Source organism: Hyperoodon ampullatus, assembly GCF_949752795.1.
Source record: "Hyperoodon ampullatus genome assembly, chromosome: 13".
Classification (NCBI taxonomy): domain Eukaryota; kingdom Metazoa; phylum Chordata; class Mammalia; order Artiodactyla; family Ziphiidae; genus Hyperoodon; species Hyperoodon ampullatus.
In genome coordinates, this window is record NC_136926.1 from 48,007,739 (window position 1) to 48,032,066 (window position 24,328).

The following is a 24,328-nucleotide window of genomic DNA, read 5'->3' on the forward strand; positions in this document are numbered from 1 at the left end:
ATGAAAATATACTTTCATTTAGGCCAGTAGTTCTCAATTGGGAGCAATTTTGCCTCCTAGGGGACACTTGACAATGTCAAGACATTTGGGGTTGTCATAACTGTGATGTGCTATTGCCCAGGATGTGGATCAAAGCCAGGGATGCTACTCAACATTCTACAATGCACAGGACAGCCCCTCACAGCAAAGGATTACCCTTTCTGTCAATAGTGATGAGGTTTAGAAACCCTGGTTTGAGTCAAGGTAAAGCTGAGCATCATGAAGTTATTATTGGCTCTGCTTCCAAGGGACTCCACTGAAATTTAAAAGGCAAGATGAAGATGAATTTTGTATCTCTTACTCCCTGCTAAATACATACTAAGTTTGGGGTGGCTATAGCTGTCATATGTACCCCAGTTCAGAATATACTAAAACAGGAAAGTTTTTTTTGGATTTTTTCACAAGAAGAGGAACAGGCCAGAGCACAGGTCTTAATGGCATGACCTCTGATGACTGTTTGCTGAGTGACATCCTAAAAGATACCGGGAACCCAGAATGGTTTGGGAAGACTTACTTTCATCACTTAGGTAGAAGTTATTGAAGTAAATAAGGTAAAATGGGACTTCCCTGGTGGCACAGTGGATAAGACTCCGTGCTCCCAATGCAGGGGACCCAGGTTTGATCCCTGGTCAGGGAACTAGATCTCACACGCATGCCACAACTAAAGAGTTTGCATGCCACAACTAAGGAGCCCTAGTGCTGCAACTAAGGAGCCAGCAAGCCACAGCTAAGACCTCGCGCAAACAAATAAAAATAAATAAGGTAAATATATAACAGAGGGACACGTATGTCTGAGATCCTTGAGGCTAATAAATATTTAAGTTTTTATCTTATGTCTAGAAAAATCATCTAGTATTTTAGCCTATTTTAATTTTTTTTTTTTTTTTTTTTTTGCGGTATGCGGGCCTCTCACTGTTGTGGCCTCTCCCGTTGTGGAGCACAGGCTCCGGACGCGCAGGCTCAGCGGCTATGGCTCATGGGCCCAGCCCCTCCACGGCATGTGGGATCTTCCCGGACCAGGGCATGAACCCATGTTCCCTGCAGCGGCAGGCGGACTCTCAACCACTGCACCACCAGGGAAGCCCTCATCTGGTATTTTAATCCTGCAGGCTTCAGAGAAGACCATACAAGGGTCTTGATTAGGGCTAATCATTGCCCCAAAGCAGCCATTTAAAAGGCCCATGGAACTTCGCCGGTGGTCCAGTGGTAAAGAATCTGCCTTCCAATGCAGGGGACATCTGTTCCATCCCTCATCAGGAAACCAAGATCCCCCATGCTGTGGGGCATCGAAGCCCGTGCGCCAAAACTACTGAGCTCGTGAGCCTCAGCAAGAGAACCCACGTGCTGCAACTATAGAGCCCATGCGCTCTGGAGCCCAGCGCTGCAACTAGAGAGAGAAAACCCGCATGCCACAACTAGAGAGAAGCCCGCGCGAGACAATGAAGAGCCCGCTCGCCGCAATGAAAGATCCTGCATGCCTCAGTGAAGATCCCATGTGCTACTGCAACTAACACACAGCACAGCCAATAAATAAATAAATAAATAGATAAATAAAATGTTTAAATAAATAAATAAAAATAAAAGGCCCAATGGGGACTTCCCTGGTTGTCCAGTGGTTAAGACTCCACGCTTCCACTGCAGGGGGCACGGGTTCGATCCCTGGTCGGGGAACTAAGATCGTGCATGCCATGTGGTATGGCCAAAAGAAAAAAAAAAGGGCCCAGTGAAGGTGAAACACAGAGATTCTGGATATTGGGATATAATACTAACGTCAACCATGGAGGTACAAGCCGAGAAAAGCTGACAGAGAAGCAGAGGTCCATAGGGGAAAGGTCTTAAAAACATCTTTGAAATGGAAGGGTGAAAGTCAAAATGAGAGTGGGTTTTTAAAAACAGGAAATAATATTCTTTTTTGCCATGGTAATTTTTTCATTAATTTTATTTCACAAGTTGGGATCAGTTTACCAAATGAGAAACCTGTCCGTTTCTCAAACATAAGACAATAATTTCTTTTTTTGAATCATTTTTCTTATTTATTAAAAGAAACACCAAGTGCATTCTCAGTCTTTACCACTGTATTTTCTCAGTATACTTGTGTACCTTCATCAGAACCACTTGGGTTGCTTGGTATAACTGCATTTTTCTCAGCCCTCCCCAGATGTACAGAATTAGAATGTCTGAAATTCTGATGGATTCATCAGCAAGTCATCAAAATACATGCAGATCTATCAATTTCTCACTATCTCCATGATTACAATTTTAATCTAAACCATCATCATCTGTTTCCTGGATCCCTGTAGTAAACATCTAATTGGCCTCCCTCCACTTATGGCAGTATGGACCATTATCCATAGAGCAGTCAGAGAGATCTTCAAAAGCATAAATCTGATCATGCTCCCACCCCCTTCCCACTGCTTAAAATGCACCAAGGGCTTTCCATTGTTACGTGAATAAAATCTAAATGCCTTTCCATTCCCTTCCAAAGTTCCTCATGATCTGGCCTCTGCCTACTTTTCCAATTTCATCTCTACTCTCTCCTTTAATCCCTACAATTCAGCCACACTGGTCTTTAGGTTAAGCAAGATTAGTGGTTTCTGCACCTTGGCACTTTCTATTCCTTCTGTTTGAAAAGCCCTTTCCCAGAGTTTGACATGGCTGCCTTCTAATCTTTAACTCCCAGATCAAATGTCATCTTCCCATAAAGGATTTTTCTCATAATTCTAGCCAAAGTCATTTCCCCCTTTTGTCTATTATCCTATTATAGTTTCTTCTTAACCGCTATTAGAATTTGAAATTAGCTTACATGTTTATTTTCATTTTTATTGAGTGTCTCCCCTCTCTAGAATATAAATTCTTTGAGTGCAGGTATACACCACTAATCTACCCAATATCTTAATGTGCATCTTAAGACAAAATCAAAAACAGTGGCACATGGTAAGTACTTAGTAAATATTTCTGCTAATCTATCATTATAGTTATTGATGATATAAACACATGTAAAAACATAATGTTTTTATCACATGGAGTTCACAAGAGTGATAAAAAATATTAAAACCCTAGTAATCTAGCTCAAAGTCTTCATGAAACCAAGCAGAAGTGTAAATTAATTCGTTAGTAAGAATACCTCAATAGATAAGTGTCTTAGTCAGCTTAGCAGACTATAAAAAAATATGATAGGCTGATAAAAAAGATTGAAATAATGCCATTTGCAGCAACATGGATGGACCTAGAGATTATCATGCTAAGTGAAGTCAGACAGAGAAAGACAAATACCATATGATATCACTTATATGTGGAATCTAAACTATGGTACAAATGAACTTATTTACAAAACAGAAACAGATTCACAGACACAGAAAACAAACTTAAAGTTGCCAAAGGGGAGAGGGGGTGGAGGAGGGATAAATTTGGAGTTCAGCATTAGCAGGTACAAACTATTATATATAAAATAGAAAAACAACAAGGTCCTACTGTATAGCACAGGGAAATACATTCAGTATCCTATAATAAGCCGTAATGGAAAAGAATATATATATATGTATAGCTGAATCAGTTTGCTGTACACCAGAAACTAACAACACTGTAAATCAACTATACTTCAATTTAAAAAAAAATACCGTATGGGAATTTTCTGGTGGTCCAGTGGCTAGGACTCCAAGCTTTCACTGCTGAGGGTGTGGGTTCAATCCCTGCTCAGGGATCTAAGATCCCACAAGCCGCAGGATGTGGCCAAAAAAGAAAAGAAAAAAAAAATAGCATAGGCTGGGTGGCTTAAACAATAGGCATTTATTTTTCACAGTTCTGGAGGCTGGGAAGTCCAAGATCTAGGTGTCAGCAGATTTTGTTATTGATGAGGGCCCTCTTTCTGGCTTGTTGATGGCCACCTTCTTGCTGAATCCTCACATAGCAGAGACAGTGACCTCTGGTCTCTTCCTCTTCTTATACGAGTACTAATCTGCTCAGGACCCCATCTAAACCTAATTACCCTCAAAGATCCACCTCCAAATACCATCACATAAGGGGTGAGGGCTTCAACATGAATTTTTGGGGACACAAACATTCAGCCCATAACAATAAGTATGCAATAATATAAATATAAATAAGAATAGAGAGAAATAGCTAGTAAAACATACATATAAAACATGCAAATACAGTAATTATAGATATTAATTTGAACTCTATAGTGATGTATTATTTTTCTATCTTAACACAATGTCTGACATAGTGTAAGCTCTCAGTAAATATTTTTTGAATCAGTCTATTAGCAAATTTCTCAACTGATGGTCCCCCATGCAAAGAAGATGTGGAGGAACTGGCACACTGGGATGGTGTTAGTGGTAGAATTTACACATTACAAAGCAATTTGGTAGTGGCATCTTACCTCTCCTTATAATAAATTTCATAATTTCTCTGAGAAGACTCCTTTGAGCTATCCAAGCAGAGTCAATCACACCATCCTTTATATCACTAGACCACACTACCTCTGGACCACACCTCCATTGCTATAGATACCATATGATATTTCTTTGTTTATATGACTGATACTCATGAGATTGGGCATTCCTTAAGGACGAGGGTTACATTCACAGGGCCTTACTAGAAACTCAGTACATGTGTCTTAGTTTGCTAGGGCTGTCATAACATAACACCATACACTGGGTGGCTTAGACAGAAATTTGTTTTCTCACAGTTCTGGAGGCTGGAAAGTCTGCCATCAAGGACCTTCAGGGTTTAGTTTCTGGTGAGGGCTCTCTTCCTGGCTTACAGACAGTCACACTCTCACTGTGTCCTCACATGGCAGAGAGAGAGATCAAGCATTCTAGTGTCTCTTCTTATAAAGGCACCAATCCCATCATGAGCGCACCACCCTCATGACCTCATCTAACCCTCATTACCTCCCAAATGTCCTGTCTACAAATACCATTACATTGGGGATTAGGGTTTCAACATATGCATTTGAGGGGGACAGAAAATCAGGCCATAACAATATGTTTAGGGGCTTCCCTGGTGGTGCAGTTTTGGGAGTCCGCCTGCCGATGCAGGGGACACGGGTTTGTGCCTCGTCCGGGAAGATCCCGCATGCCGCGGAGCGGCTGGGCCCGTGAGCCATGGTTGCTGAGCCTGCGCGTCCGGAGCCTGTGCTCCGCAACGGGAGAGGCCACAACAGTGAGAGGCCCATGTACCGAAAAAAACAACAACAACAAAAAAAACAAAACAATATGTTTGTTGAACGGAAAAATGAGTGGTTGACAAGTGGATCAGAATACTCATGTTAGCTCCTCAGTATATCCTTTCCTCACTAATAAAGTCTATATGGGGAGCAAAATTATAGTAAAAAGCGCAACTTTATGTCTGAATTTGCTCATTACTATTTCCCCAGAACTTAGCACAGTGCATCTATGGGCACTCAATAAATATCTGATGAATAAATTAGTGAATAAATTGTAGTTTGAGAAGCATAGGCAAGATGTTCTTAACGAATAAAGTCTTCAAGCCAGATGCAGCTCTTCTTTTTAGAGATAGACTTGTCAAGTGAGCCAAACTACTAGGCATCTTCTCTTCTAGGCAGAGTTTTAAAGCAGTGAGCAGTCCAGTAACATAGCTCCTACGGGACAAGCAGTATTATTTCACCTTCATTCGGTGATATTAGAGGTATTGCACTAATTCTGAAGGACAACTGTACATTGTATTTTACAGTTGCTGAGTTTAACTTGCTCCAGATTATACAGTGTAGTAATTTGCTGCAGAGTCACTGTAGACAACTAAATAAAACCCAGGTAATCAGATAAAATGAAGGAAATGTTTAGTTCTTATATCTACTATATTTTGATATGCCTCTAAATGTATGTCACTTTGTCCCCTTGACACATCCTTAATATATGCAAGAAGGTCAAAGTCTTATATATAAAATCATACTATGCTTTGACAGTATTTCAAGAGCGTGTTCTCCAGAAATTTCAGTCTCAAGGCTTTTTGATTTTAAAACTACTTTAGGGGGATTCCCTAGCAGTTCAGTGGTTAAGACTCTGCACTTCCATTGCAGGGGGCACGGGTTCAATCCCTGGTTGAGGAACTAAGAAACTGCAAGCCATGTGGCATGGCCAAAAATTTGTAATGAAATTTTTTTCCTAAAGTAGTCAAACTCTTAGAAACAGAAGATAGAATGGTTGTTGCCAGGGGGCAGAGGGAGGGTGAAAAGAGGAGTTATTCAATGGATATAGAGTTTCAGTTTTGCAAGATGAAAAAGTTCTAGAGACCTGTTGCATAGCAAGGTACATATAGTTAACACTATTGAACCATACAGTTAAAAATGGTTAAAATGGAAATTTTTAAAAATTTATTTATTTTAAAAATTATTTTATTTATTTATTTTTGGCTGCATAGGGTCTCTGTTTCTGCACGCGGGCTTTCTCTAGTTGCGGCAAGTGGGGGCTACTCTTCGTTGCATTGCACAGTCTTCTCATTGCGGTGGCTTCTCTTGTTGCGGAGCATGGGCTCTAGGTGCGTGGGTTTCAGTAGTTGTAGCACACGGGCTCAGTAGCTGTGGTGCACGGGCTTAGTTGCTCCATGGCATGTGGGATCTTCCTGGAGCAGGTCTCAAACCCGTGTCTCCTGCATTGGCAGGCGGATTCTTAACCACTGTGTCACCAGGGAAGCCCAAAGTGGAAAATTTTATGCTTTTTTTTTTTTAACCACAGTAAACAAACAAACAAACAACATTGGTATGTGGGTAAACCAAATACCAATTTATATGCCGAATATATAGTTTCATGCCTCTCAGTTTGGGAAATTACAATTGTTGGTGAAATTTAGGAAAGAAGTATCATGTCACTGGTGAAGCCCTTGAGGTTTCAAAAATAACGTACTTAAATATAGAGACTGAACAATGCTTCTCCCTGTTGCTTTTTTTTCCCCACCCCCAGGTCTCTCTCCAGACTTCTGATAAACTTAGAGCACACAGCTTTGTTTGCTTGTTTTTTCCCTCATTTGCAGTTGTACATTCTCTTAGATATTTACTGATTTGAGTTGCCAGTCTGAGTTAGCATCACTTCTTTATAGGATTTTTGATGGAACTCTTAGGACGAGAAGGCAGTTCTTGTTTTTGTTATGGGTACTGTTAAAACCGAGCAGGATCCTGTGGGACCCTCCCAGGTACAATAGCCTTTCTGTGTCTCCCCATTTCTTGTTTGTAGGAAAAAGACTCCAGCCTCTTAGACCTTCTTTGAGTTCCAAAGGGCAGATTCAAACTGTTACTAATCAGGGAAATGAGGGAATGCAGAAACAAAGGAAAGGCAGTCAAGAAACAATAGTGCAGCAATGGGGCAGAGTTCTGGTTCCTCCTAGGGGGAAATATGCAAGGCAGTCTGGTATATATCTCTGAGTTCTTCTACAGAAACTAAGGCCCCCATTCAGTGTGGAGGATGGTAACTTCAGGCTGGGCACAAGCATGTGGACACCAGAATGATTGGAGCCAGAAGGCTTATAATTGGGATTCCTGGAATGCCACCCTGTTACCTTACCACCAACCAATCAGAAGAAAGTCACACACCCTGCAGCCCTCCCCCCAAATTTTGCCAATAAAAACTCTTCCCCAAAAACCATAAGGGAGTTTGGGCTTTTTGAGCACGAGCTGTCTGTCTCCTTGCTTGGCTCTTCAATAAACCTTTCTCTGCTCCAAACTCTGATGTTTTTGCTTGTTTGGTCTCACTGTGCACCAGGCACAGGAATTTGGGTTTGACAACACTGTTGTTGTTGTTTTTCACACTAAATATCCTGAGCTTAAATAATTTCGCATTTGGAGACCACCAGGAGGGAAGAGTTTGCCTGAAGCAAACTAGAGGACAAACTTCCAGCAAGTTCCAACAGCATGGCACCACAGTGACTTCTCTGCCATCCTGTGAGCCACAGCTGGGCCCTCTCCAGCAAGGTCTCGACAAAGGTCTGGAAGTGGGGGTAGAGTCCTTCTTTGGGTACCCTATCTCAACCCTGTGTTATTATTATTTTTCTTTTAAATATGGAATGCATCATGAATTCGAGTGTCATCCTTGCACAGGGGCCATGCTAATCTTCTCTGTATTGTTCTGATTTTAGTACATGTGCTGCTGAAGCAAGCACTCAACTCTATATTCTTTAGAGTTCTCTTTTTTTACTTTAATTTTTGTTGGAGTATAGTTGATTTAGCATGTGGTGTTAGTTTCAGGTGTACAGTAAAGTGAATCAGTTATACATATACATATGTCCTCTCTTTTTCAGCTTCTTTTCCCATATAGACCATTACAGAGTACTGAGTAGAGTTCCCTGTGCTATAATAAGGACCTACTGGTCCTTATTAGTTTTCTATTTTACCTATAGTAGTGTGTATATGTCAATCCTGATCTCCCAATTTATCCCCTCCCCCTTTACTTCTCATGTTAATCCCCTAGTAGAGTTAAAAATTCTTCATATTAAACTTTCTCTGTTCAAATAATTGTCGGTTCAAATCTCTTTCCTGATTGGACCCAGACTGAAAATCAGATACTCTTAAATTTTCCTGAGTACCTTCAATAAAGTACAACAAGAAATTTGCATGCTCTCATTGAGATTTTCCTGGATGCAGGTAGAGAAAAAGAAGAATTGGAAAGTGAGAATGCTGAGGTCCAGATCAAGAAAGTAATCATCTGCTGGACCGAAGTGAAGAGCTCAAGTTCCCTGATTCACTTCCCTTTCTGTGCTTAAGATTACAGCGTTGACTGAGAAAGGGTGAGATCCTGGCCACTGGGGAGGAATGAGTGGAGAATTTGGGGTACCCTGCCTCGCTGAGCTGTACCACAGTGCCACACACTGGCTCCCCTCCTGACAAACAGGCTGGCAATGCCATGGCAAAGTATATTGGACTGGAGTTCAGTCTGGGGGATAGAATGATATTCTAGAAGATAGAGAGCAAGAGTTCTCTGCCAGCCCAGCCAGTTTCTTCATCTACACTGTCCTAAGACAAAGTTTGTCAAACAGAGTGCCCTGGATATGTGTTATCCCCAGAGTTGCTGCTAACAAATAGAAAATCTGAGGGTCGCCTAGTCTTGTCTCTTCAATTTAGCAGCCCCATGACCTGACACATTTTTTGGTGTTCATTGTAAGGAAGTTCCCCTAAAATGAAACTGATAAACAGATGACTACAGTTTTATCAGAAATGTAGCACCAGCAGAAACCCAACCTGTGACAGGCCTGTGATTCATTAAAATCAACGGGGCAGGGGCTTCCCTGGTGGCGCAGTGGTTGAGAGTCCGCCTGCCAATGCAGGGGACACGAGTTCGAGCCCCGGTCTGGGAAGATCCCACATGCCGCAGAGCGGTTAGGCCCGTGAGCCATGGACGCTGAGCCTGCGCGTCCGGAGCCTGTGCTCCGCAACGGGAGAGGCCACAACAGTGAGAGACCCGCGTACCACACACACAAAAAAAATCAACGGGGCAGCATTTACCAAAATTCATCAAACTAGATGATCAAAGTAGGTGCATTTTATCGTACATAAATAATACTTCAATAAAGTTGATTTTTAAAAATAAATAAAAAGTAAAAATAAAATCAATAAGGCAGAATGTCCTAATTCCTTAGAGTCTCAAGAAGAGTCTCATTTTGGTACCCCAATACCTTTAACAAAAAATGAATTGCAAATGAGATAGACCCCTTCCTTCTCCTTAGACAGGCTAGTCTATGCTAATGTCCTTTTAGGTGTTCCCCTGGCAACAGTAATTATCCCAGCAAGTAATATCAGAGAGCCAGATTCATTGACAATGGGATTCTCACCACTCTCAAGTCAACCATGAGACTCAGTGGTTCTCTGCTTTGCTTCATTAACTCTGTCCAACAGCAGACAGTACATATTCCATGGTTCCTTCTCCTTTCTCCACATTCTAAATGGAAATTCTTATTGTAGTTGTATTTGTTTTGCATTGTGGCACATGAGAGGTGGTTGATAGGGATTACATTTATGATTTAGCCTAAGACTGCAGGATGGGACTTCCCTGGTGGTCCAGTGGGTAAGACTCCAAACTCCCAATGCAGGGGACCCAGGTTCGATCCCTGGTTGGCGAACTAGATCCCACGTGCGCGCCTCAACTAAGACCTGGCACAACCTAAATAAATAAATAAATAAATATTTTAAAAAAGTCATTACCATATGCAGAGAGTGAGAAAGCAAATGTGGCAAAATATTAATTTAAAAAAAAAAACACTGCAGGATGATGAGATATTAAAACTGGACCAGGGGAATTCCGTGGCCATCCAGTGGTTGGGACTCCGCGCTTTCACTGCCAAGGGCATGAGTTCAATCCCTGGTGGAGGAACTAAAATCCCACAAGCCGTGGGGCACGGCCAAAACAAACAAACAAAAGCAAACAAACAAAACTGGACTAGATTAAGACTCAACTAAAGGAAGAAGTAAGAGATATTGCACTGGAAAAAATAGTAGTCTTGTGACATTGCCTCTAGAAGCACAGCTGGAAGGGGCTTTGGATTGTCTCCTTTGAGGAAGTACAAATGCATATGTATTGAGTGGGAAATGGCTGGAATAATTAACTTTAAGAACAGAAAGAAGGGTGTTTATGTTCTGGACTGTTCTTCTATTTCCTTAAAAATTAGACTTTGTTTGCTTTTAAAAACTGGTGTGAAGCTTTTGCCTCCACTGTTATACTGGAACTAATCTTGTAATAGTTGCCTTCATCCTGGCTGTGAGCCCAGAACCGAACAATGCCCAGAAGATGTCAATAAATGTGTGAAGTAAATGAAAGAAAAAAAGGAAAAAGAAAAAGGGAGGAGGAGGAAGGGAGAAGGTGGGTAGGACAAAGGACGGGGAGAGGGATCTTTTTCTTCTATAACTTTCAAACATCATCAAAGAAAATTTGGAATGTGAGTTGATTTGTTGAAATCTCTTGCCATTTCTGGTCTAATCTATAGCTCTGCCTCTGAGGACAGCATAGTTTACCCAGTGAAACAACTTCAGCTGCATTCAGAATATGTTTTTCACTGCTGGTTTGCTCTCTACAGATTGGCTTTCTATGCTTGGTGAAGGAAGGAGGTGGCTGCCCCACAGCTCCTGTTAACGTACCTTCCAAGTTAGTGTAAGCAGATAAATAAGGGGGTCTCCAGAGAAAGAGAACCAGAAACTGCTTTCTTGACATAAGAGAAGCCATTTTGGTCTCAGACATTTTGTGATCTGAGCCTGGCCACAATGCTTGCCCTTGAACAGGTCTCAGTATTAATGATCATAAGGGAACAAGGGAATTCAGGAAGAGAGAAAAGCGCAGTGATAAAGCAGAGTCCTAGATCCTCCTCAAGGGATATACATAATAATATATCTTTCAGTGCTGCAGGAACTAAGCACCCCCCCACCCCCCGCCCCGCCCTGACCAGGTGCAGGATGGAAGAAATGTGATGTTGACCCTCCTGACTTCAATCAACTAAATGTTGGACTCTGTCAACCTTTGCCCCAATTGTATGCTGAATTCTCCTCTGCTCAAGCCCCTTCACGAATATGCATGTACCCTTAGCTTAAAACTTCCCCAGTTTTGCTGTTCAGGTAGACAGTGCTTTAGGAGAGATCCCTGGTGTTCTCCTTACTTGTTGCAAGTAATAAGTCCCTTCCTTCTCCCAACCTTTGGCTTGGTTGTGTCTATTGGCTAGATACACACCAAGAGGCGAACCCAGTTTTCTGGAAACATTAATGCACTTAATGGAGACTGATTAGAATATAGGGATCTGAATTCCATATTCTTGAAACTGTGACAGTCTCAAGTTGGGACTATACACACCTCTATGCTAATCGATTTGTAACATGGAGGTTTTACTTCACAGGATACATAGGCCCAATGGGGTTACTAATAGGGATATTATTTAAAACGACAGCTGTATAATAGTATATAAAAATGCTGCTGATATGGAATTAAATGTAAGGTAAATAGTATGAAAATGCATATTTATAATGACATTTATGAAGGAGTTGAAATTTAACTGTCCCAAACCAGGGTAGACTAAAAAGGTGAATTCCTTTATTTTCTATGTTTAATTAGACCTCACTTTTGAGTTTCCATTTGTGCTAATTTGCAGAGATGTGAGGAGGGAATTTAAGCTTGCAATGGAAAGTAACTCAGTTCCTTCTCTTCTGAGAAGTAGAACCACTTTTGCAGTGTTTTTTTCTCCTTTACCTTCCCCTTGTCCTTCTAAAGTGTTGATTCAGTTAGGAAAATGGGTCAGAGTCCAATCAGGAAAGAAAGCTCTCAATAAGTAGTTCAAAAGAAAATGTTTAATACAGAAAATTAATTACAAAGATGTCAAAATTGCTGAAAGACCAAGTGTGATAGCAAGGCAAGCACAGAAGCCACTGAGAAAAGGCAGGGACTGTCCAGCAGCAACTGGGACCATAGAGGGAAGGGTGGTCTCCCAGAAGCTGGAACTGAAACAGGAGGGAAGGAGGCAGGGCACAACCTTTAAAAGAATGATATAGCCGTAGGACATGACAAAAACTGGTTAGAACTAACTAGATCCAAGATGGCAGAAGATTTGACTTCCATTGGACTTTGAGCCTCATTATACGTTCACTGTAATACATTAGCATAAGCTAAGTGACACACACACCAGCACCAAGACAGTTCTGAGGCCAACCATCAAAGATCAAAAAGTGGGAGGTGGCCCAATTCCTGGAAATCTCCACCCTTTCCCCAAAATAGTTGGAATAATCCTCCCCCTCATTAGCCTATGAAATTATCCAGCCCATAAAAACTAACCATGCCATATTTCTGTGCCTCTCGCCTTCTGAGATGGCCTACACTCTGTGTGTGGAGCATGTTTCTCTCTAAATAAATCCACTTCTTACCTATCACTTTGTCTCTCGCTGAATTCTTTCTGTGATGAGACATCAAGAACCTGAGCTTCGGACTTCCCTAGCCGTCCCGTGGTTAAGACTCCTCACTCCCAATGCATGGGGTCCAGATTCATCCCTGGTCGGGGAACTAGATCCCGCATGAATGCCACAACTAAGAAGCCTGCATGCCGCAACTAAGAAGTCCCCATGCTGCAACAAAGACCCCGGATGCTGCAACTAAGACCCAGAGCAGCCTAATTAATTAATTAATTAAAAACAAAAAAGAACCTGAGCTTCATTAAGTCCTGAGACCACGTGTGTGATCTCAATTAAAAGATGGTGGGTTCAAGTCCCAATCTGAGGTCCACAGTTTCAGAAACATGGAAGAAATGAGGCCACTGCCAGAAGCAAAGAGAGGGTAAAATTCTGTCACCCAATTGCAATGCGTGTGTTTAGGGGGGTGTTTCCCTTATGCTAAACAATTCTCAGATATCAGCTGCGAGTCCTACAATTCAACTCAATTCTGATACCTACCTGAATATAGTGCCAGATCCCACAGGTTAAGGGCTCAGTCCTACAGGACTGCCCATCCCCCTGCCCACTTCAGACACCAAATCAAAAGTCCAGGTTGTCACTTGTGCTTCTGACCCATTAGCTATAAATCAGAGGTTCCCACTACTCCTTACTTGGGTTTGATTAATTTTCTAGAGTGGCTTACAGAACTCAGGAAAGCAGTTTACTCACTAGATTACTGGTTTATTATAAAAGGATATATACAACTCAGGAACAACCAGATGAAGCGATGTGTAGGGCAAAGGATGGGGGAAAGGATGCGGAGCTTCCATGCTCTCTAACCAGGCCACTTTCCTCAGTTTCCATGTGTTCACCAAGTCAGAAGCTCTCTAAACCCTGTCCTTTGGGGCTGTTATGTAGGCTTCATTACAGAGGCATCATTGAGTAAATCATTAACCATTGGTGAGGGAACTCAAACTCCAGCCCCTCCCTCCCTGGAGGTCTGGGTGTGGTACTAAAAGTTCCAACCCTTTAAGCACTTGGTTGGTTCCTCTGGAGACCAGCCTCCAACCTCTGGGGCTTTCCCAAAGTCACCTTAGTAACATAAAAAAAGATACCTTTACTGTTCTTATCAAGTAGGAAATTCAAAAGGTTTTTAGGAGAGCTCTGTGCCCAAAACAGGAACAAAGACCAAATACATATTTCTTATTAGAAATCACAATATCACAGAGGGAGAAATACCTTGACTTCTTCCTTCCTTTTTCCTTCCAGTTTCTCTTCAATGACCCCCACTGGCTGAATATAGCAAGAAGTCAGTTGGCAAGGGAAAATGCGATACAGTTTGCAAGGGTTAACTCCAGCAATACAGAGCAGAATAGAGGACTGGGGGGGGCACGGCGGGGGGGAACAGATCTGGTAGTCATTAAGCAAATACCTAGCTCAGATACTCTGAGCTACAAATAACAAAAGAGCCAACTGAGAATGGCTTAAACTATTAGAAAGGTTTAACAGGAGGTAGGGTAGGGAATTCCCCAGCAGTCCAGTGGTTAGGACTTCACTGTAGGGCGGTTTCAGGTTGTTGAGATTAATGCTCAATTATATCAAGGACCTCCGTACTTCAATCTTTCAGCTCTGACATCTTCAGTCCTTTGGCTTATCCTCTGGCTTGTTCTTTTCATGGTTTCATGATGGTTGCAGAGTTTCAGGCAGCGTAGATGGACAGAAGAACATCCAGAAGTAGCATGGAATTATTTATTCCTATTTGTTTTTTGATCAGCAAAGAAAAGCACTTGCTGAAGCCCCTCAGAAGAATTCCTGTCACACCTCCTTGATCATAATTGGGTCACAGGCCCAGGCCTAAATGTGTAAGAAGAAATAATCCATCCAGATTGGCTCATCTCAATCATGGGTTTCCCCCTTGAGCTGAGAATAAGGGTTACCTCCTAAAAGATAGAGCTGGAAGAAAAATAGAAGCTACTTAAACAAAAATCATGATTTGTTAGAGTGGGGGTTGGAAGTAGGATTTATGAATGCTTGTTGGGAATTCCCTGGTGGTCCAGTGGTTGGGACTCTGTGCTTTCACTGCTGAGGGTGTGGGTTCAATCCCTGTTCGGGGAACTAAGATCCTGCAAGCTGTGCAGTGTGGCCAAAAAAAAAGAATGCTTGTTGATAGGAACATGGTGCCTATTATGGTTTCCCTTTCACATTTTTATTCACTTGAACTCCTTCTTACTTAGCCTGAGGCATCCATCTGTCTGTGTGTGTGTGCGCGCGCACATGCGTGCGTGCTGGGGTGAAGAGGGGAAAAGAAGAAATTAGTATTAATTTAACAGGAATGTAAAGAACTTTGCTTTTTTTTTTTTGGAAAAAAAAGAACATTTCCAAAACAAGCTTAAACAATTAAATTATATGCATTCAGTGAATAGGTTATTTATGTACATGATCAGGAGTAATATTGAAAAGATTTGGACCTCCCTGGTGGCGCAGTGGTTAAGAATCTGCCTGCCAGTGCAGGGGACATGGGTTTGAGCCCTGGTCCAGGAAGATCCCACATGCCGCGGAGCAACTAAGCCTGTGCACCACAACAACTGAGCCCACTAGCCACAACTACTGAGACTGCACTCTAGAGCCTGCGAGCCACAACTACTGAAGTCCATGTACCACAACTACTGAATCCTGTGCGTCTAGAGCCTGTGCTCCACAAGAGAAGCCACCGCAGTGAGAAGCCCCCATTCGCCGCAACTAGAGAAAGCCCGCGCACAGCAACAAAGACCCAACACAGCCAAAAATAAATAAATAAATAAAAATTTAAAAAAAGAAAATATTTAACAACTGGAACCAAATGGGCACTGGCCATTCAGAACAGACTATTGACCAATCAGGGGCCAGGCTGAAAAGGACTAGTAGAGCTGCACGGCTGCCAAGCAGCTGAAGGTCAGCACCGCACATGGTACTGATTTAAAAAGATACAGAAGGGTAGACAGTGAAAGATGAGCCTCTCTTCTATTCCATCTCCCAGCTTCCCCGTTCACTTCTTCAAAGGTAGTCAATTTTACCAGCAAAACTTTGAAGGTTTTGTAACAAGACAAAGCCAGGCTTTGTCAAGAAAGTAATTAATTTTCTAAATTCACTTATCTCCCCCTTTAGTATGTTAATTACCTGGCTAGGTAGACTTGACTGAAGAGTTTTACATATGGGAGCACCCAATCAGCCCAATCAGCCATAAACAGCAAGGGGAAAGGTCCATTCTTTCCAGTCTAAGGGATTGTGAAATAAAATTCATATTTTATGGCAAGACAAAAATGTAAACATAAAAAATTCTTCTCTGCCCTTTGGCTTCCTCTCTCCCACCACTGTGCATCATGTATCTGCATTATGCATCGACCAAACCTCCCCCATCAGCAGGAATACCTGTTGAACCATAAGGAATAATGTTCTCCTTAGCATCAACAAGACAACTCCTTAAAAGATAACGTTCCTCCTTGAGCTTGTAAGGGGTCACGTGACCCACCATGATGACATGACACTTAGATCTGGATTATGTAAACTGTCAGTAATGTCATTTGATGTATTGTCCTCTGTCTCAAAAAACTTATAAAACTGTGCCTTGACTTCTAATAGGCAGAACAGTTCTCAGAGCTTTTTGAGATACTCTTCCCAGGTCATAATCCTCAAATTTGGCTCGAATAAAATTTTCCATTTCTTTCTTAGATCGACTGATTAATTTTCATCAACAGGATTATGGTTGGAACAAAAAGTTGAAGAAAGGTGTGTTGAGGAGAGGAGGTTGAGAGGAGAGATGAGCGCTGGGGACAAGGCCTTGACCCGGGCAAGACAGGCCAGAGTAGCCCTCACCAGCAGGTACCAGCAGCACAATGCCCAAGACTCACTGCATTTTAGAGAGCAGCCAAAATTATCTTCTCTGCAGAAAAGTCCAGCAAGAATTCAAAGGAGACCTGCAGGACCAAGATTCCCCATTAGTGTCTCAAATTCATGTCAGCTACCCTTTGTCCTTCCTCTTATTCCAGATGCCATTTTGAGGGGAGCCGACTGAGGGAAATGGACTATTAACAGATTGAGTGTTTTAACCTAAACTTAAAGGAAATGTTTAAATTATTTCAACAGACTAAGTTTATAAAGCTGGTCTAACATTTAGGGTTTTCCCCCTATGCCCCAAACCTGAGGAGGTTTTATTTACACAGCTGAACGTAATTGGAGTAAATCTGTGATGCTGCCATAAAAATATCAAGTAGTTTTTTGTATGAAATGCTGCCAAGACAGAAGATTGTGTCTTTTGGCATTTATGGTTTATTTTTCTAAGCTTAACTCTCAGTGGGTAACTACATTTTCCTTATACCCACATTTTTGATGTATTTCCACATATGGCCAACTATATGCTTACATGTATGTCAACTGCTTATTTGAGTCTCAGAGTATATGAGAAGTAATACAAACATGTTTGGATTAGGGCATGAGTAAGGCTGCCACTAGAGAAAGAATGAAGCAAGTAAAATTATAAGTCACAAAATTAATGTTCTGGTTAAGGATTCTTAATGAGTAAAGGGAAACATTCTAGTAAGCAGAAAATACCACTTCCTAAAGTGGTCAAAATAAGTAAAATATGATTGGGAATATATTATTGAAAATGTGAAATTTGGAATCCAAGAACCATTTTATAAGAGAATTTGAAAAGCACCTGGACTACTGCGATTAAGTACCCCCCCATCAAGCACTCTTCCTCCTCCCAAGAAATCTGAAGCTAAAATTAGCCTTCTTGCTCTGCCTTGTTACGGAGGAAAGGGAGAAAAAAAAAATACAAAATGTAGTTTGGTGGTGGAGGGAATTCGCTGTTCATTGGACAAATAATTCAGTGAGTATTACTCTAGGAATTGTCATTTAAAGATGAACATTAAGACCCATTTCCTCCATGAGGCTTTCTCTAAGTCCATACAAATCCAATCGTTCTTCTTCCTAGCCTCATTATAGTCACTGTTAATGAAAAATTTAATACTTCGGCAAATACCATTTTTTGTTCTTTCATTTTGATAGATATCCAAGAGTATAAATGAATTGAGAGCAAAGTTCATGACACCTGCATAACATCTAACACAGTGCCAAGGACACCGTAGACAATAAATGACAGAATTGAATTAACTAGGCCTTTCAGTGGCTTCTATGATTTATTTTGTTCACAGCGGAAAGCTTTAACAAAGCATGCTAATGAAACCTTTTTCTTTTCTGAAGCAAACTGAGGATGCTTTATAATGTTCTAGATTTCTTTAGCTCCATTCATGTGGTTGTGACCTCACCTTATAGATCTATCAATTGTGTGGATATATCTCGGAATTAAGGGCCCATTTAAAAAAAAAGAAAAAGAAAGAAACATTTGGGACTTCCCTGGCAGTCCAGTGGTTAAGGCTACGCACTTCCACTGCAGGGGGCACGGTTCAATCCCTGGTCCGGAACTAAGATTCCCACATGCACCAGGGCCAAAACCAAACCAAAACAAACAAACAAAAAAGCATTTAAATTACTGAATAACGGTGAAATGCCTAGGTTCACGCTTCCACCTCATTCATCTTCAAAGCTATCAACAAAACAAAGGTGTTGGTGGAAAACCGCATCTGCGACTGTAACTCGTCACTCACACTGTGTTAAGGTCTAAAGCTGAAACCCTCTCAAGGGGGCTTTAATTTTTCCTCTCCGAAGGATTAAAATCCCATAACGGATTATTACATTAACACACCTTGACATGAACCAAACATTCTGACAAAGGCAACAACAAGGACCAAATATTTAATACCATGTAATGCTATTTTTTGAGGGAAAATTCCTGAAAACCCCAATATATTTGATAGGAGTGGCTCGAAGGGGGATCCCTGCTCTAGGGAAGCTGGGAGTACAGCGAACACCCAGCTGTTGACGTCACAAGCTGCTGCATACGTCACAAGCCGTTTGCTATGGAGGCCGCCCTCCACCCCCTCATCGGGCCCGCGCTCGCCGCCTTATGTTCGGTGACCTGCCGGGCAGGCTGCAGGCAGCGCGATGCCGCGGTGGGGTCCACGTGCACCATGAGCCTCGGGCCCGGCCCTGTTTAAGGTCGATGGGCCCAGCACACTCCACCCGCCACTCCGCCCCCGGCCTCAGCTGCGAAGGGGGCAGCGGCTGGACAAGAAGCCGGAGGACGGCGCCCGGCTTCTCTACCAACGCTAGCCCGTGAAGCTGGCTCACCTAAGTGAGCGTCTACGCAAGCTGAATGTAGGGGCGGGGCGGGGAGCCGCGGAAAAGCGTAGGTTGCGGCCGAAAGCCGGCTGCGCGGGTGGGGGGCTCGGGGAGGGGGTGGGGAAAAGGAGCCGAAAGGCCGGGGAAAAGGACGCCGGAGGCGCAGAAGAGGGCTGAGTCGCGGCTGCCTTGCGGAGCCAGGTAAGGGAGTGGCCTCAGGCGGGGTTGCCCTTCGCGGGCGCTCGTGGAAACGTCAGTGAGGCCAATCGCCGGGCTTTCGGCCGCCGCCTCCCGCCCAGCGCCGCCTCCCCGTCCTGCCCCGGCAAGAGCAGCAACCCGAGGATTTACCCTCGCCCGGCGCGTGCGGCCGTAGCGTCTCGGCGTTCTGTCCCGCCCCTCCAGGGCCCCGCCTCCTTCCTGGCGCGAGCCGCTTCCTGACGCGATTCCCCGCCCCCTCCTGGTTCACACAGTGAGTCGGGCCACGGGTCGACGCTGCCACCTGGGCCGCTGCCGCCGCCATAACCTCGTCCCCCATCTCCCGCCATGGCGGAGGAGCTCTCCGCGGCCACGTCCTACACCGAAGATGATTTCTACTGCCCCGTCTGTCAGGAGGTGCTCAAAACGCCCGTACGGACCGCGGCTTGTCAGCACGTGTGAGTAGACGCCCCCTCCCCCGCGCGGAGCCGGGTGGTCATTTAGGCCCCTCACCCCGCCCCGGACCCTGGGCTGCGGCCTGGGGGGAGCGGAGCCCGCCACGGCCTCCCCGGGCGCCGCTCGGCGCCGAGGGCCCGTTCGCGGCCGGTCGGAGGCCAGGCCGCCCTCCCCCCGAACTCCCGGCCCGCTCCCTGCGCCTGGCCCCTCAGCCGGAGCTCCCGGGCCCCGGAGCTGCCTTGTTGCCGCGTCCCCGGGGCAGTGCCCAGGCCCGTCCCCGTGGCGCCCTCGGGCCCCGAGGCCCCTGTCTTCTCCTGCAGGCCCGGGAGGAATTGCAGGGAATGTGGAGCCTTTTTGTTTCCTAGCAACCTGAGTGAAGGCTGGGGTGTCGGGTGTCAGAACCGGCCAGAGGTGCCCGCAAGGCCCGCTCGCCCGGCTCCGCGACCCGCCCCGCTTTCAAGTCTCCCTTTTCCTTTCAGAACCTTGGCCCGTCCTTTCCAGATCGAGGAGCTCTCTTCTAACTTAACCTTTCAGACCCGCTTCACAGACCACGCTTGAAAGTGTTTCGATGCGTTCAAAATTCAGTGCAGGTTGGAATGACCTAGAATGGGTTTGCTTCCCTCATATGTTAGAACTGACAGGATTTCCGGGTATTGAAGTGATAGTTTCCCTTTGTTTTACCCGTCTGCTTATTGCTTGAATACTACAAGGGTGGAGATGAGAAAGATAGACCGCTGTTGTGAGGAATGAACTGAAATTAAGGCAGTAATCCTAGGGGTGATGGAGAACACAGAGGGATTCGGTGAGGTGGCCTGGTGCTGTTAGGAAGAACTTCGATAATTAGTATAGACTCGTAGGGTGTCCGTAAGGGTTAGAAGGAGCCTTTCTGGTAAAGGTGTATAGCATTTCTGACACACCTGGCTGCTGACCAGAGTCCCTAGGGAACTTTTTAAGTAAACATGCCAGTTCCCAGGCTCCATTACAAACTTACAAAGAATTTCTGGCAGGTGAGGCTTGGAAATCTCTATTTGAAAAAGTACACCCAGGCTTGAAAGTTCTGTGTGCTTACAAATAGCTGAAAAGAGTCGAACAAGTTTCTAAATCGATTTCTCCTTCGACCTTTTTTTGGGGGAGGGGCGGTTCTATAATTTTGTAAAGAATGGGTTGTTGAATTTGGGGTTCTTTTTTTTTTTTTGCGGTACGCGGGCCTCTCACTGTTGTGGCCTCTCCCGTTGCGGAGCACAGGCTCCGGACGCGCAGGCTCAGCGGCCGTGGCTCACGGGCCCAGCCGCTCCGCGGCATGTGGGATCTTCCCGGACCGGGGCACGAACCCGTGTCCCCTGCATCGACAGGCGGACTCTCAACCACTGCGCCACCAGGGAAGCCCGAACTTGGGGTTCTTAATCACAAACTTCTTACAGTTGTTTCTTGAGACCCACTCTTGTCACTCCGATCCCCAGTCTTACCTGCACTGTTGTCTACCTTATTCCTAGTGGTAGTGGTTGTGTGAGCCCAAGAGTATGTGACTTTTCACCATAGAAGTTACGCCAGTTATATTTTTGCCGCTTATGGGAGATGAATGACAATCTTATTCCTTTATCATTTGGTGCAGCAAATGCAGATTGTTAGAAAAATATCTTGAGATGTTTAGGGAGCAGTGTATACTTTTTAGTCTTTAATCTGTTAGTGTTTATTATAACTTGATGCCTTTTCTGTGCTTGGGCTGGCAGTGGGTGGAAGAAAGGGAGGGAAGGAGGGCACAGTGAGGCAGTAGGTCTTTTCTGGACAGAATCATTTCAATTACCTGTTGGGTGTTTGACCTCATAGAACTCATTGTAATCTCTAGTTCCCCTCAAAATTCCGTGCAGTTTGCTCTAGTTCACTTCCCTCGTGAGACATTTTATTAAACTGTAGCTTTGGCTTGACCTCAAGGCTGTGGAAAAGCGAGTGAAGATGATTGTTGAGGGCTTTTCTTAAATCACCTCCCTGGGCTGGGATGTGGAAAGAAAATAATGGAGTAGGTTTTGCTAGGAGAACTGGACACCTGCTACTCACCTTCCTCCATCCCCTCATTTACCAGCATTGTCCCCTCTCAGATGCACACACAGTTGCTCTAAGGTTCTGACTAAACAGTAAATTAAGGTGGATGGAGAAAAAGTTTTCTTTGGAAAGGGTGGTAATGGTGGAACAGGGTATTGATTGGGAGGAGTTTGGTGGGGAAATAGGATTCTGTTTTAAATAACCTAGTTTAGAATGTCATTTGCTTTTCCATTTTTACAGAGGACAAACCCGTGCCTTTAAACAAATTTATATTTAGCTACAAAATTAATTTTTTGTTCATCAGTAGTGAGAGATGTGGTGATAAGCGCTTTCAGCCCCTGTGCCATTTCAACTGTAGTGAAGGATTTGCCCATTCTAGTAAAAGGAGCAAGTTCATTATCACTGGAAAAACTTTACCAAAATATAAATTCCCATTTAATCCTCATTCATTCCTTCAAACAGCAATTGTCAGATGCCTTCTGTGTGTCAGGTACAGGGAATACAAAGTGCTCTTTCTCTGGGACTTCCCTGGCTGTCCAGTGGTTAAGACTCCACACTGGTTCGATCCCTGGTCGGGGAACTAAGGTCGCACATGTTGTGAGGCCAAAACAAAACAAAGTGCTCTTTCTCTGGAGAATGTTAATAGTCTAATGGAGAAGACCTATACATGAATGTGATTGGTATGGAAGAAATTGAGGAGGAGAATTTATGTGAGCCTTGAGAGCAGGTATCTAAATTAGCCTATGAGTGTAGGAGAGATTTCCTGGATGAAGTTATACTTTAGGTCAGAATTGGTATTCAGGGATTGTTGGGGAATACCCTGATTAGGTTTACAGCATATGCAGAGGTGAGGAGGGGTTACAGAGGATGACTGTATCCCGATTACAAAGTTTGGCCAAAAGATGAGTGTGGTAGAGATGGAGCTTAGCGACAGTGGCAGGAATTTACTGTGTAAGCCAATTTGAACTTCTTCCTGAAAGCCATAGAGACCTACTGAATAATTTTGGCAGGGGAGCAGCATGGTCACAATTAAATTTTAGAATGCTTACTAATTACTAGCCTTGTCTAGCTTGGTACTGGTGAGACTAGTGAAGAGGTCATTCATTGCTCTGCTAGAGAGAAATGATTAGAACCTGAACCAAGGTAATGATAGAGGGAATGGAGAGAAGAGACTCCTGACATTTTAAGGAGATTGTGTAAGATTTGATGATTGTATGTCCAATAGTTAAGTGTATGTACGTAGATCTGGAATACATGGAACTAAAGCTGTGAGTATGAACGTAGCCCCTGGAGGAGGTGTATAAATTGAAAGATAACAGAGATCTAGATAGAACAAAGTGCTGGAGAATATATATTTAAATGTAGAGTGGAGAAAAGAGCAGCCTGAGAAGGAATGGATAAGAACAGGAAGAAAACCAAGATAGAGTGTGACAGGAAACTGAGAAGAATTTAAGGAAAGGTAGTCAGCAGTGTCAGATGCCTTAGAGTGGTCAGATGTTTTGAAAAACATGTAAAGATGAATTAAGAATATGAAAGTTGAGCAGGTATGTTTCAGAAGGTACAGACTGGCATAGTGGTAAGGTATTTATCTCTTGTTTTTTTCCCCTTTGTAATCTTCAAAGACTCTTTGAACCAAACCTCCCTTCTCTATTTTGAATGGTTAAAGAAATAACTCTGTACAGTTAGAAGTAAGCTCTATCACAATGAAAATTACATATAATAACAAGTTGATGCCTTGCCAGATTCTTAAAAATGGAAATCTAATCTGTTTGCTTCGGGGCCTATTTTATTTTTATTTTATTTTTTGGCCACGCCAGGTAGCATGCGGGATCTTAGTTCCCCAACCAGGGATGGAACCTGTGCTCCCTGCATTGGCAGCGCAGGGTCTTAACCACTGGACCACCAGGGAAGTCCCAGGAAGCATCTTTTAAAATGAAGTAATATAAATCACCCTCCACTTCTCATTAAGCACAGATTTGTATGATTCTTTATTGACCTGCTTTGGATTATCCAGTCCCTGAATTTTCACTTAATATTTCTTACAATTTGAACACCTTTATTGGTATCCTGTTTGGGCAGTCATGCTCTAAATACATATTTTCAAAACACCTTCTTTCCTACGTACTTGTTATAAATCTGAAAGCCAGGCTTACATGGTTTCTTGCTGATATAATAATTGCTGCTCTAGGCCATCTTTTTTTAAAATAAATTTATTTATTTATTTTTGGCTGTGTTGGGTCTTCGTTGCTGCGCGTGGGCTTTCTCTAGTTGTGGCGAGCGGGGGCTTCTCTTCCTTGCAGTGCGTGGGCTTCTCATTGCGGTGGCTTTTCTTGTTGCGAAGCACAGACTCTAGGCATGTGGGCTTCAGTAGTTGTGGCACACAGGCTCAGTAATTGTGGCTCGTGGGCTCTAGAGTGCAGGCTCAGTAGTTGTGGTGCACGGGTTTAGTTGCTCCGAGGCATGTGGGATCTTCCCGGACCAGGGCTCGAACCCATGTCCCCTGCATTGGCAGGTGGATTCTTAACCTCTGCG

The 24,328-nt window shown here is 43.6% G+C and overlaps 1 protein-coding gene across 4 annotated transcripts in view; it reads left to right on the forward strand.

The window, feature by feature from the left end:
• Positions 1 to 19,633: 19,633 nt before the first annotated feature.
• Positions 19,634 to 24,328, forward strand: part of RNF138 (ring finger protein 138) — a gene marked incomplete at its 5' end in the record, with an annotated part of 37,376 nt that continues 32,681 nt past the window's right edge. For 3 of the 4 annotated variants that reach the window (XM_079717558.1, XM_079717559.1, XM_079717560.1), the window contains one exon: positions 19,649 to 19,758. In XM_079717558.1, coding sequence (XP_079573684.1) covers positions 19,649 to 19,758 — 110 coding nt within the window. Of the gene's footprint in view, positions 19,759 to 24,328 lie in introns of all 4 variants that reach the window. The other variant, XM_079717561.1, reaches the window with a different exon arrangement.